This window comes from Neoarius graeffei, chromosome 20, assembly GCF_027579695.1.
Source record: "Neoarius graeffei isolate fNeoGra1 chromosome 20, fNeoGra1.pri, whole genome shotgun sequence".
NCBI lineage: Eukaryota > Metazoa > Chordata > Actinopteri > Siluriformes > Ariidae > Neoarius > Neoarius graeffei.
In genome coordinates, this window is record NC_083588.1 from 14,440,471 (window position 1) to 14,454,040 (window position 13,570).

The 13,570-nt window shown below is 40.6% G+C and overlaps 1 protein-coding gene across 1 annotated transcript in view; it reads right to left on the reverse strand.

The window, feature by feature from the left end:
* ndufab1b (NADH:ubiquinone oxidoreductase subunit AB1b) overlaps positions 1-13,570 on the reverse strand; it is a 38,393-nt gene that overhangs the window by 4,019 nt on the left and 20,804 nt on the right. Inside the window, exon 4 of the mRNA XM_060902523.1 lies at positions 13,144-13,253. Coding sequence (XP_060758506.1) covers positions 13,165-13,253 — 89 coding nt within the window. The 3' untranslated portion in view covers positions 13,144-13,164. The remainder of the gene's footprint in view (positions 1-13,143; positions 13,254-13,570) is intronic.

The following is a 13,570-nucleotide window of genomic DNA, read 5'->3' on the forward strand; positions in this document are numbered from 1 at the left end:
CTCTGCGCATGCGCCGTGCGGCACAAAAAAATGGCAGCCACCATGAAGGAGGGAGAGCCGGAGTTTTCAAACATTTGCTTAAGTGTGAAATCGCAAAATGGTATTCTAGCGAACAACAAAATAGTAAAGATTCAGAAAAACAAATCATTCAGTGATCATTTTAATAGTGTAATTTCATCCGAACTAGGCCTAACGGCCGATTTAGAACTACAAAAAGTCCGTGTGTCGGACATTTTAAGTACCTTTGTAAAAGTTTTGCAAATGTTGCAGTCAAGTTTTTGTACAAGTTTCAGTTGATTAAACTGTCATATTTTATTAAACGTGTCTGCTTTTGTAATAAAAAAGTACTGAAAGAAAAAGCAAACACAGCATTGCGATTTCTAATCCATCCATATAGTAAAAAAAAATCCCTCCCTCCCGACTGAAATTTTTTTTGCTCACCCGGTGGACAGGAAACAGATTTTTTTTAAGGATGGCCAAAAGTAACTTTGAACTTGAACTGTCAACCTGGATATAGCTTGTATACAAGTTGGGTTTTTGTTCAGGCTTTTTGGACTTGCACCATTTTTCTTGTTAGAACTTTGACTCTGTCCATGTACACATTGAATTTCATTTGATCAGAATCAGCATTCAATATCGGGAAGTTACCCCCCTGTTCTTAACTTTTTGTAAAATCTATAACTGTTCCATCAAATGTGTATGTATAATCATAACACTGACTGGCTTTTTTCGTGGTATATCAAATATATCCCATTCAGCTACTCGTCTTCGACTTGTTCAATATCATGCTAGCTGAATGGAATATACGGTATCTGATATACCACTCAAAGCCAGCTGAAATTATTTAATTATTGTACATTTAGGAGTACAATGGCTTGTCACTGGGGCAGTACCCTCAAAGGTACTTATTTGTACCATTTATATACTGCTTGGGAACATCTATGTACCTTTTTGGCCCTAAAAAGGTACACATAAGTTACCTTGAGGTCCAGTAATGAGCCCATGTGTAGATTGTACCTTGGGGGACAGAACTGGACTCCTACTGTTTGACAGTGTAACTAATATAAACCTCTATCTAATTTGTGATGAGTTACTATACTAGTGCATCTCAAAAAATTAGAATATTGTGAAAAAGTTCAATATTTTCCATCAGTTATTTAAGAAAGTGAAAGTTATATATTATAGACTCATTACACAAACTAAAACGTTTCAAGCATTTTTCTATTTTAATTTTAATCAGTATGCCATACAGTACAAAAACATAAAAAAAACCCATCTCAAAATATTAGAATATTTCATTTCGAGTTTGAGTAAAACGGTATGAACACAGTGTATCGCTCGGTCTAGTTCAGTACACACAACCACAATCATGGGGAAGACTGCTGACCTGACTGTTGTCCAGAAGATGATCACTGATGCCCTCCACAAGGAGGGTAAGCCACAAAAGGTCATTGCTGAAAAGGGTGGCTGGAAAAGGTGCACAAGCAACAGGGATGGCGGCAGTCTTGAGAGGATTTTTGGAGATGCTGATTTCCTTTTCCAGCAGGACTTAGCACCTACCCACAGTGCCAAAACTACTACCAAATGGTTTGCTGACCATGATAATACTGTGTTTGATTGGCCAGCCAACTTGCCTGACCTGAACCCCATAGAGAATATCTATGGGGTATTGTCAAGAGGAAGATGAGAAACACCCGACCCAAAAATACAGATACGCTGAAGGCCACTATCAAAGCAACCTGGGCTTCAATAACACCTCAGCAGTGCCACAGACTGGTCACCTCCATGCCACACCGCATTGATACAGTAATTCATGGTAAAGGAGCCCCAACCAAGTTTTTTTTTTTAAGATTTTTTTTGGGCTTTTTTCACCTTTATTATTGGATAGGACAGTGTAGAGACAGGAAATGAGCGGGAGAGAGAGAGACGGGGAGGGATCGGGAAACGACCCCGGGCCAGAACTGAACCCGGGTCCCTGGATCCACGGCACGGAGCCCCATCCACCCGAGCCACGACGCCCCCCCAACCAAGTATTGAGTGTATAAATGAATATACTTTTCAGAAGTTGGACATTTCTGTATTGTAAATCCGTTTTTTTTTATTGAGCTTAGGGAATATTCTAATAATTTGAGATACTGGATTTCTGATTTTCATGAGCTATAAGCCATAATCATCAAAATTAAAACAAAAAAGGCTTTAAATATACTCAACAAAAATAAAAACTTTACACTCGTTTCAAAGTCAATAATTTGAACATTTTGGAAAATAATAGGTTTGAAATAACGATTGTATTCAATTATCTTGTCATTAAAGATGCTATAGCATACAGATCATGTTTGTCATGGAATCGGTTCCACCGGAAATGCGACGACAATGTCCATGATCAAAAACTGTGAGTCACAACTTAATGAAATCATGTCAATATCGGGTGTGTCCTCCATGGGCATTCACAACTGCGATACAACGTCTCCTCATGGATTGGATGATGCGTCTGAACACAGCTTGGGGAATGCGCCGCCATATTTGTACCAACATGGCACCAAGCTCCTGCAAGTTCTGTGGAGGGTTCCTTACGGTCGGCTGTGGTGCCAGTTTGATGGAGACGTGTCTGGAGATTATGGATGGTCTGTCGACTGCATCCCATAACCCTCGCAACGTCAGTGACGGATGTTCCCGTATTCAGCATGCCAATGGCACGTTCACGCTGAATGTTTGATAGTCGTGGCATTGCAAATTAACGAATAATTAACCATAAAACCTTGTTTTTCTGAGATGACACTCTACTCTGCTACCGTGAGATCAATTGCACGTGTATCAATAGGTCACGTCACTTGTGCCACGTGGAAACGTGATTTTAGCGTGCGGTGCTCTCGCACGTGCTATGTAGGCCCGACCAGTAGAATGAATGTGTGACGTAATGCCCTTGACAATGCATTTAACCATAATCACAACAAGAACTCTTTCAAGAAAAGTTTCTAAACACTATTTGAAAAATAATGAGTGTCAAGTTTTTATTTTTGCTGAGTATATTTCACTTTACATGTAATGAATATAGAATATATGAAAGTTAACTTTTTTGAATTAAATTATGAAAAAAAAGGAACTTTTTCATGGTATTCTAATTTTTTGAGATGCACTAGTATTATTATTGAAAGATTACGCCATCAATTCAAGAAAGGTGGCATGGAATGACTCATCCAGTTTTGTGTTTGTTTGTTGTTTTTGAAATAATCAGATTTTATGGAAAAACCTTTCTTCATACACAACATAATTTCATACAGGTTTTCCAAATGCTCTACCTCCACACCAAAACACTGAAATGCCCAAAGTGTTTGTTGGTACGCCATTTCCCATCAAGTCTAAGCTAAAGTAACAAGCTAAAGCTAGCAGCTAGTTGATGGACTGATGAGGTAGAATGATATAAAACACGGGAGGAAAGAAAAGACCCCTGGCAGAGTCCTGTGTGAGTGAACATGGGGCCCTACAACAAACATTTACTTCTCAGTAGCTTAGCAAATTTGATACAGCAGCATTCACTGCAAACAGAACCAAATGAAAAGTTTGTGCACCCCAACTCAGTCATCGTTTTTTTTCTGCATTCTGACTATTTTCTACATTGGAGAACAATACTGAAAACATCACAACTATGAAATAATTCCATGTTATGTGGTTAAAAAAAAAGTGTTACAATAAAAAAAAATACTTCATGTTTTCTAGATTCTTCAAAGTAGCCGGGTCAGTCCATGAAATGATGTTACTTTTCATTGGTCCGGGTTTACATAATCATTTCATCTTTAATTTCCATGATTTAAAGAAATATTTAGCAGATTATCCATAAATATTGTTTGAAGAAATAAAATAAATAAAAAAATGAAGTTTTCTTTTGAAATAAAGAAATGTGAAACATTTTCTTCCCCTGTGACTGGACACGGATGACACGTTTTTTGTGACATGGAATATTTGCTGACTTTGAGCTTAAATAAACCTTCATTACTTTCTGAGAATTTCAATAAAATTAGTTTCATGGTACTTGCAATTTAGTTTTACACTCACATAATAAAGTTAAGAAGGTTCTATAAACTATTTAGCTTCGAATTCATCCACTAAAAATAGGTTGTGAGCGTAACATTGTGGTGCCCTACCGTGTTACGTTAGAAACCAGGCTTATAAAAAACGATAAAACGAGTTGAAATCATGATTGATGTTTTTAATATAAAGAATATACTATAAAACGATGTAGGTAGAAAGAAATTTAAACAAACGGCAATAAAAGAAATCATCGATGTTTTTTCTCACATCCTAACTTAGCGTCCACTCACTTCCTGGTTCGTTCACAACCTGCGAGACCTATTTACTCAATCTAAGTCAGCTGAACTGACGCGAGATAACTTCTCGCGGGATCTCACACACCACAACACGTGCTCTAGAGAAGTGCAGATATAAGTGTGACTAAGTAAAGTAATTAATTCAATAATCTCATTTACCCCATATAGGATGAAACTGTTTCCTGTTAATGACTGTTGTTATTGTTCAAATCTTAGAGATTTTATGAAGTTTGTGAAATACTGGTATTTCATATTTTCAGTGTTTATGATGTTGAACTAATATTTCTAATGAATTCTTATTCAGTGTTAATGTTTAAAGTAAGCAAGTAAAAGCAAAAAATTGATTTTATCAATATTTTTCCTTTATTTTTAAAAGCTTGTTCGTGTCCTTGTTACATTAGCAACCGGGTAAATATTTATGGATTTTATCATACATTGTAGAGCAGGAGTTATCTTAACAACTATGTTATATTTTCTTATATGGTCAATGCTTCATGGAAATAAAAGTTGTTTTCAGTTGTAAATTGTTTTAAGTGACTCCCTCTATGTCACATTTTGGTAACCCCATTTCATGGACTGACCCAGCCACCGTTTACCTTGATGACACTTTCCACACTATTAGCATCATCTTAACCAGCTTCATGAGGTAGTCACCTGGAATGCTTTTCAATTAACAGATGCACCTCGTCTAAATAGTAAATAATTCAAATACCGTAAAGAGCCCTATTCCACAACTGTACCAATCCATATTATGTCAAGAACCGGTCGACTAAGTAAAGAGAAACGACATCGTTATTTTCAGATATGAAGAGAGTCTTTCAATTAATTAAGAATAACCATCGAATTCGAAGGCGTGTCCAAACTTTTGACTGATCCTGTCCATCATCCTTTTCCCGTCCATATGACAACCGTTTTCAAATTCCTGCACCTCAGACAGCGTTTTTAAAAAAGCATCATTTTTGGTGTTTTAATTTGGACAGAAGTAAATATGCGTTTTTAAACGGACCCGGGTTAGTGTGGATGGAACCGAAGGGACCAATAAGTGACCGATCTGGTTACGTCTCAAGATGCTGTTTCCTCCTAGTCTGGCTAACGCAACTTCAAAGCTCTGCGAGCATTGGTCTGGCAAAGATATTAAGCCCAACCGTTTCCCAAAGGCGTGGTTGACCCGCCTCCCTGAAATGCCTCAGTTTGCTACTGGTCGAAGCCAGAAAAGGCTGTGACGAAGCTTAAACCAATCACATCACTCTTTCCTCTGACGTATGTGACGCGACGGAAACTGCTTGAGTAACAGGAAGAAGATAAATACCTCCAGGGCTGCTCTTTGCTCCGTTTTCAATGAGAACTTCCCGTTGAATGCTTTCAATACAGCATCTACCGCTGTGTCAAAGGCTTGCTGCTGCTCCATGTTCGTAATGTTTCTAGTGAATGAAGCGCTTCCGGCATAGAGTCTGTAAACAATCTATGGCTTCCGGTCGCAGTTCTACTACGTCACTGCCTTGAACACGCCTCTACCCAGGGCCGTTGGAGATGCTCAAAGTTGATTGGCTCCCGATTTTTCGGGAGCTTGGAAGAGCTGGAGATAGCTTGCCTTGCCAGACTAAGTTCGCAACAGGCCCCCGTGTTGCGTCACACTTAGGATGGGCGGGCCCAGGCTAGTTTCCTCCCTAGTGTGCCATCAAACCATTTTTTCCTTCACTGCAAAAAATGGCCTTTCAAAAATATGAAATAAAAGATTAAAACAAAGCATATTTGCTTGAATCAGGTGAAAAAAAATCTGCCAATGGAACTAGTCAAATTTGACTTGGTAAGATTTCTTAAAGTAAGATGAAAAATCTAACCTGTTTTTAGATGAAATAATTCCAAAATAAGATTGGGGAACTTATTATGCGAGATCTGATTAACTCAAAATAATCAAAATAGTTCTTATAACAAGATCGTACTTCTTACATTTAGCCATTCAAGTCATTTTTATTTATTTCATTTTAAGGGTATTTCACTTCAATTCATGACAAAGTCTTAGCAGTAAAAACTGAATTTAAGATAAATATACTAATATTAGGATTGTTAAATTCTACAACTAAGCATTGCTAGCTTAAAAGATTCTCCTTTTGTGACCTGTAATTAGTAAAATACTCTAGATATGAGACCAGAGACTATCTTGAATCAAGTTGACGACACGTGTAGCATTGCAACAAGTTTATTTTTTTTTCCCATTTCAACATTCAAACATTAAAACATGTCTTAAGATTCCACTTCCCCAGGACCTCAGGCACCAAAAAAAAAAAAGGTCTATGCATTTTGACTTACAGTGCTTACACAACGCCAAAGCAACAGTGCAGTGTACGAGGGGTTTACAAGATCAGACACAAAAAACAAACAAACAAACAAACAAACAAACAAACAAACAAACAAACAAACAAACAAAACACTGAACTTAACTCACAGCATTCCAAAAAGACCTCACTAAAACGCCCTCCACTCACTCATAGCCTTTTTGAAGGCACTTGTCTGGTCTAGAGTATGTACAGCATCTAGAAGGAGCTCACTCTGAATGACTGAGAAAACGCATCCAACGATCCATGAGGAAATACCATATCAACACCCCGGTCAAACCATACAAGAACCTCCGACAGCTGCTAGTTCACCCCAAAGACAAAATAAAACTGGACAATAAATGCAACGTCATCTGTGAAATCCCTTGCCGTTCATGTAATAAAGTCTATATTGGTGAAACGGGCAGATGCTTCCATACTCGTAGGAAAGAACACCAAACAGAATGTGAAAAAGAAACAACAAAAAGACTCACAAGATCCGAATAAGAAAAAGCAAACCAAGAAAACTTAAAATCAGCCATTTCAGACCACTGCAAACGACATAATCATATTATGAATTGGGAAGAGGCCAGAGTCATTCGCGCTGAAGAAAATAGATACCAGCATTGGATTTTAGAGGCAGTGGAGATACGTAAGCGGGCGCAGAGGACGATGAACCGGGATGAGGGAGCGTACGCGCTGTCACACACCTGGAGCGCAGTCCTGGGGGAGTGACCTGACAGCAGGAGGCGTGAACTACCTGTCAAATTGGGCGGGACGTTCACGCCTCCGTAGCGTAACATCAGCTGATAAGGCACGTCACCACTCGACATCTGGTGACTGTTCTGAAGAAGGCGGAAGATTCTCGCCGAAACTGTCAACAAGGTAACATCTTAAAAATCCTTGTCTTAAGAAACGAACTTAAAATAGCTTTAATAGTTAGACATACGCTACGTTCACACTGCAAGGCTTAATGCTCAATTCCGATTTTTTTGTGAGGTCGTTCACATTAACAAATATATGCGACTTGTATGTGATCCTCAGTATGAACGAAAAGCGACCTAAAAGTGTTCCGCATGCGCATTGCAGGATACGACGACGTCACACGCAGTGAGCATGGCCAGTGTTTACGGAAGTAAAACCGCCCGGTTGCGGTATGACCCATCCAATCTAGCTTGAATAGCTGCATCCCCCCAAATGGAAATCAGCTCCCTAACCTCTGCGTCCTTCCATTGAGAAGATTCAGAACCTTCACAGCCCGAAGCGTCCCTCGCATTGATGTCATGCGCAGGGGCACAGATACGTTTTTTGAACTGGGAGGGACAAAAAACTGGGGGGGACAAAGCTGCCAGCAAACCAACCCCAACCCCGATATGCCTGTCAAACTTGTTGTTAGTAACCATAGCAACCAAGCTCGAGCTCGCAACCTGTGCAGTCTGCGCAGCTCAACCAACCGAATATCAGTCTTTGTTTTATGTGAGTTGTTGCAACTATGTATGTACTGCTGTGCACCTCAATAAACCGAATGGTAATTAGTCTTTTGATTTTTCCGTGAGGTTTGCCTTATGCAAAGAAAGACAGCATAGACGTTTTTTCCTCCCTATAAGTGGGGGGGACCGAGCGAGGTGAATTTAAATCTGGGTGGGACGAGTCCCCCCCTCTATCTGCGCCCGTGATTATGCGCCATGTTGTTGTAACTTTTTTTGAGAGACCCGCCGCCTACTTCAGCGCAGAATAGTGACGTTTGTGGCTTGTTGATGACGTGTAAGTCGGATGAATGCGACCTGGCGGTTCAGACTGAAGTCGCATATGAAAAGAGCGGATAGGAATCGGAATTAGGACCACATATCCAAACGGCCTGGGTCGGATTTGAAAAAATCGGATCTGTGTCGTTCATATTGTCAATAAAAGATCGGATACAGGTCACATATGGGCGAAAAGATCGGATTTGAGTCACTTCAGCCTGCAGTGTGAACGTAGCCATAATGAACTTCCACTACAGACTGAGAAAACAGTCGCAGTAAACTTAGGCCCTGTCCACACGGCAACGGATTCAGGTGAATCCGATAAAATTTTTTATCGTTTCGGCCTGGCGTCCACACGGCACCGGCGGTTTGGGTGCCCCAAAACGATATTTTTTGAGAACGGTTTCCAGAGTGGAAAAATCTGGCAACGGCGCCATTGCGAAGTCGTCTGGATGAGTAGAACAGATTTATTTACGATGACATCACAACCACATGACTAGAAGAAGGGGTTTATGCGCATGCGTCCTACTTCTTCTATTGTTCTGGTGTCTCCGATGGGACCGTCTTACAGCGCACGTAGAGGTGTGGCATGTGTATTGCATCGTTTTCAGCAAGCGTTGCGTTGCCATTAGGGCTGTAACGATACACCCAACTCACGATTCGATTTGTATCGCGATTTTTGACCCACGATTCGATACGCCCACGATTTTTTTTTAAATGTTTTTTTAAAGTAGTAAATTTGACTTATTAACATTTACTTACTTACATTAACTATTTAATAACAAATAATTCAGACCACTGCAGAGAATGAGTAATATGTATGCAAAAATGAACAAATGTATATCCAAAGATTGTTTTATTTCTCAAAATAATACTGTTGAGCCGGAAGCTCTGTTTTTTTCAGTTCTGAAAAAGTCATTTTTCCAAATCGTGTAAATCCGTTAAGATTTTTTTTGGGGGGGGTTATAGGGGTGGCTCTCTCACTGTCTCACTCTCATAGGGCCAATGATTTTCTGTGATCGCGGAAAACAGATGGAAATTACGGAATTTTTATGGTGAAACATTGCTCGCGTGTCAAAATGTAACTGCCGCAGAAGGCTTCCGCCCAAGCAGACATGCCTTCAGTGTTGCCAGATATTGCTAACGTTTTCCACCCCAAAATATGTTCAAAACCAGCCAAAAAGCACCTAAACCCGCCCAATCTGGCAACACTGCATGCCTTTCCGGTCAAGTGATTGTGATTGGCTTGTGGCACACCTAGCCAGCCAATGAGCTTCTTGTTTACAGATTCGCTCCCCGCGTCGCAACCAGAATGGCGACCGCTTAAAAGAAATGAATGCTCTGCCAGTGGCGAGTGTGGACGTTGCGTGACTCGCAGAAGATTGTCGCAGGTCGGCGAAAAAACGACTTACTAATAGATATAAAAAAATAAAAGTAATTTAAGTAAGTTTAAAATGTAATTTAAATAAAAAGTAAAGTATTCATAAATTGAAGTTTGGAAGCGCCTCTGTTTTTGGGCTGAGGAGAAGTTTGAAAGGGTGTACCGCGATTCTGCCTTCTTGTATCGCGATACGGATCGTGGCTCTGCGTATCGCGATTTCGATTTGCATATCGTTACAGCCCTAGTTGCCATATGTACCTGATATTTTACTGATCCGTTGCCCATGTGGACGCGATATTTTTTTTACCCGCTAAAAAAAAATCTCGTTGCCGTTGTCGTGTGGATGTAGCCTTAGGATATGTAAGGTGGAGTTGAATTGTAATGAAAGATTCAAAGATTTCAGTAAAGTTCATTTATTCCCAAAACAAGCATACTTTGTTTTTTTTTCTTGAAACAAGATGAACCGCATTTGACAAATGTCCAAAATGTACTTACTTGTTTAAAAAAAAAAAAAAAAAAAAGTTGTTTTATTTTCAAAGGTGCTCCAAATAAGACTTTTTCAAGACACTTTGTCTATACAAGATTTTCAAGATGGACTATCTAAAAACCAGGGCTTTCTAGCTAAATGAGGTTTTGCTTGTTGGGCAATTATGTCTTATAATAAGGGTGGCTAGATGTTTTGACTTGAAAATAGACAAACTTCCTAAGAGTTTTATTTTTTGCAGTGTTCACCTCACTTAATTCACCTTTTGTGTAAGCCAGCTCCCGATTTTGGTCTTTTCAGAAGCTGTTGTCAAATAATGTTTAGTTTTATTGGCATAGCCCAGTGTTGATCAAACTTTTTCAGACCCAGTACAGTACAGTTCTCCTTAAGTGACAATAATCACCCCGGAGGCAGGCCAAAAACGTGTTAATGAGCCTGCTAAACTCAAGTTTGGCCCGCTTTGCCTGTTCGGTCGTGATCCCCAACAAGTTAACGATCTTTAGCTGGGGTCTCTGTGGAATTTTCTTGTCGGCAATGCAAACAAGACCTTTTTCGCGAGTCTTCCATTTTCTTCTCTCTCTCTACACACATGAGCAATCCATTTAAGATACTATACGGTGATGATATCTCTGATGGCCACAGTCTTTGTTGCTTCCAAGAAGTCTTCATTCGAGTAAATGAAGTGAAACGCTTCATCCTTCTCGCCGGAAACCTTCCGGCGCCACCCGTCCTTCACCGTACTACGTAGACATTGTGCCCAGCAAGCCGCAAGCTTGGCCATTTGACGCTCACTTAGAAGCCGTAGATAAGCAGCGAACGAATGCACGCTTCCACGATCTTTCTTCGAGTGGCCATGGACACCCTCGAGTCTGTTAACACAATTCTCAACTCATTAAACTTTGTTGTCGCACTAGCCACACGGTGTTCGGTGAAACACCCATCTTCCGTACTGCTTACGACCTGCCCAAGATACCTAAATTCTGTCACACTCTCAATGGTCTGGCCATCCATACGAAGCAATGTTTGCTCCTGCGCAAGGGGACACCTGCGTTTTTGTTTTCTTGAAGGATATCATCAGCCCAAAACGCTTACAGGTCTCATCAAGTACGCTCAAAACTTTTCGGCCTCATACACGGATTTAGAGAAAAGAACAACAACAACAACAACGTCTGCATACAAAATCCACTTGACAGCTTCCGTTCCACGTTCCGTTCGGTCTCGGCATTGTTGCTCTCTGTTCATACAGAGGTGCGGTCTGTTGAATTCAAGATCAATTCCCCAGCCACCAGGGAAGGCCTTCTCAAGGACCACTTTGTCTGGCTCCAAACTGGAGTTTTAATCTCATATTGGGGGCCACATTGATACAGTTGCACTGCTTTGTTTTCTCCAAGTCTTTGCACTTTGTCCTTGCTCGTGTCGGATGTTTCTTTTGCTTTTCTTCTGACTGACCCAGTCTTCAGCCACTGATCCATTATCTTTGACAGTTTGATGCCAAGTCATAAAAGCATTACTGTAAGTGTCCAGAGCATCTTCCAAGTGTGACTTTCAACGGTCCATATGGGGCCATCCTCCACAGGAGCGATGTGATGAGACTCCAGCCAGACGTAGGGCATCAGGATGGATCAGGTAGGTCCAAGGAGCAGAAGAGGTCAGCATCTCGATCTCAGGATAGACATGTAACTCAGAAGGACGGGGGTGTGTGTTGTCTAATTTGGTTACTCATAGGTTCTCCACATTCCCTCCACATTCAGAGGTGACGTTGATATGAAAAAGTGTAACCTAAATTGGCATAGCTGTCGGCAGTGCCACAAAACTGTTGGCTTGCTTCATGTCAGACAAATTCAAATAAAAGGCTACTGTTTGAATTTACATCGGACTTTATTCGATATAGAAAACGACTCATCTGTGCTACTCACAACTTTGCTTTTGGAGTCACATTGACGACTTGAGAAACACTGATAAAAGGTGATATTTTACGACATCAACTCGTGGACCACTTTGAGAAACAGTGGCATAGACTTTCACGATGGGTGGCACGATGGTGTAGTGGTTATTGGTACCACCTCGCTGCAAGAAGGTTCCGGGTTTGAGCCTCACAGCTGACGGGGGCCTTTCCGTGTGGAGTTTGCATGTTCTCCCCGTGTCTGAATGGGTTTCCTCCAGGTGCTCCGGTTTCCTCCGAAAGTCCAAAGACATGCAGATTAGGTAAAATACCCAGCCACTGGGGTTGTACAAGCCAGTGCATGTTTAGTGCCGGTCTCAAACCTGGATAGATTGGGGAGGGTTGGATCAGGAAGGGCGTCCGGTGTAAAACTATGCCAAATCAAATATGTGGAAACAATCCACTGTGGTGACCTCGAACGAAAGCAGCCGAAAGAAGACGACTGGCATCAACTTTCACGTCTTCCTCTGAGAAAGCCTTTTGGACGTTTGTCATTTCAGCTGCATACGGTTTACCTTTTATGGAGTTTTGTGGGCGTTACCAAATGTAAACCACCCGTGCCATGCATACAACTGGTAATTTAAAGGTGATTCGTCTTCATCAAGAAACTCGAGCGTTTCCTCAATTTTTGTAAATACGCCGGAAACTTGGCGAGTTCGTTTAGCTGACGCAAACATTTCCACCCAACAAAAGATTGATAAACGAGGCCCGACATTACTAACGTTTCTCACACGACAGATCGAATTGCCTCTCTTTTCTTACATCTTTTCTCTGAAACCGAACCTCAACGGAAGAGACCTGAACTAACACCTCGCTGAGGAGTCTCTTATGCTAGGTCTTTTAAACATTTTGTCCCTGAAGAGCGGAATAAACGCAGGCTATTTATGGAAGTCATTAGGTTCATCAAGGCTGTAAATTAGAGAAATGTGGATGTTTCAGAGGACACCTTACGTGGAAAGTGAGACTTGCTGATTAGTTCACGTCCTTTTTACTCGCGATGTACTGTACAACTTCTGCAGGAGTCATGAGCTTTTCTGCTTCTACATCTGGAATCTCAAATCCTGCAGGAAATGCAGTTCATCACTACGTTGGTATACAATGCTCATGCAATAGAAAATGTTGTTAATAGCATCCTTTACACTTATTAACTTCAAGAAAAAAAAAAGAGTAGGAACGACTGTTTACAGCTGCTACAACATTACAGAAAACAGATACTAACTTATTTTGTGGATGTCAGCAATATTAAATTTAACTATACATGAACAAAAAATAAAATACTTGTTAGCAAATTGCTATGGTATAAAAGGAAAAAGCTGTATTATCGCATATTGATTATTTTCCCGAAACAGCACACCGTGTCGTTTTTTATTTCTTACAT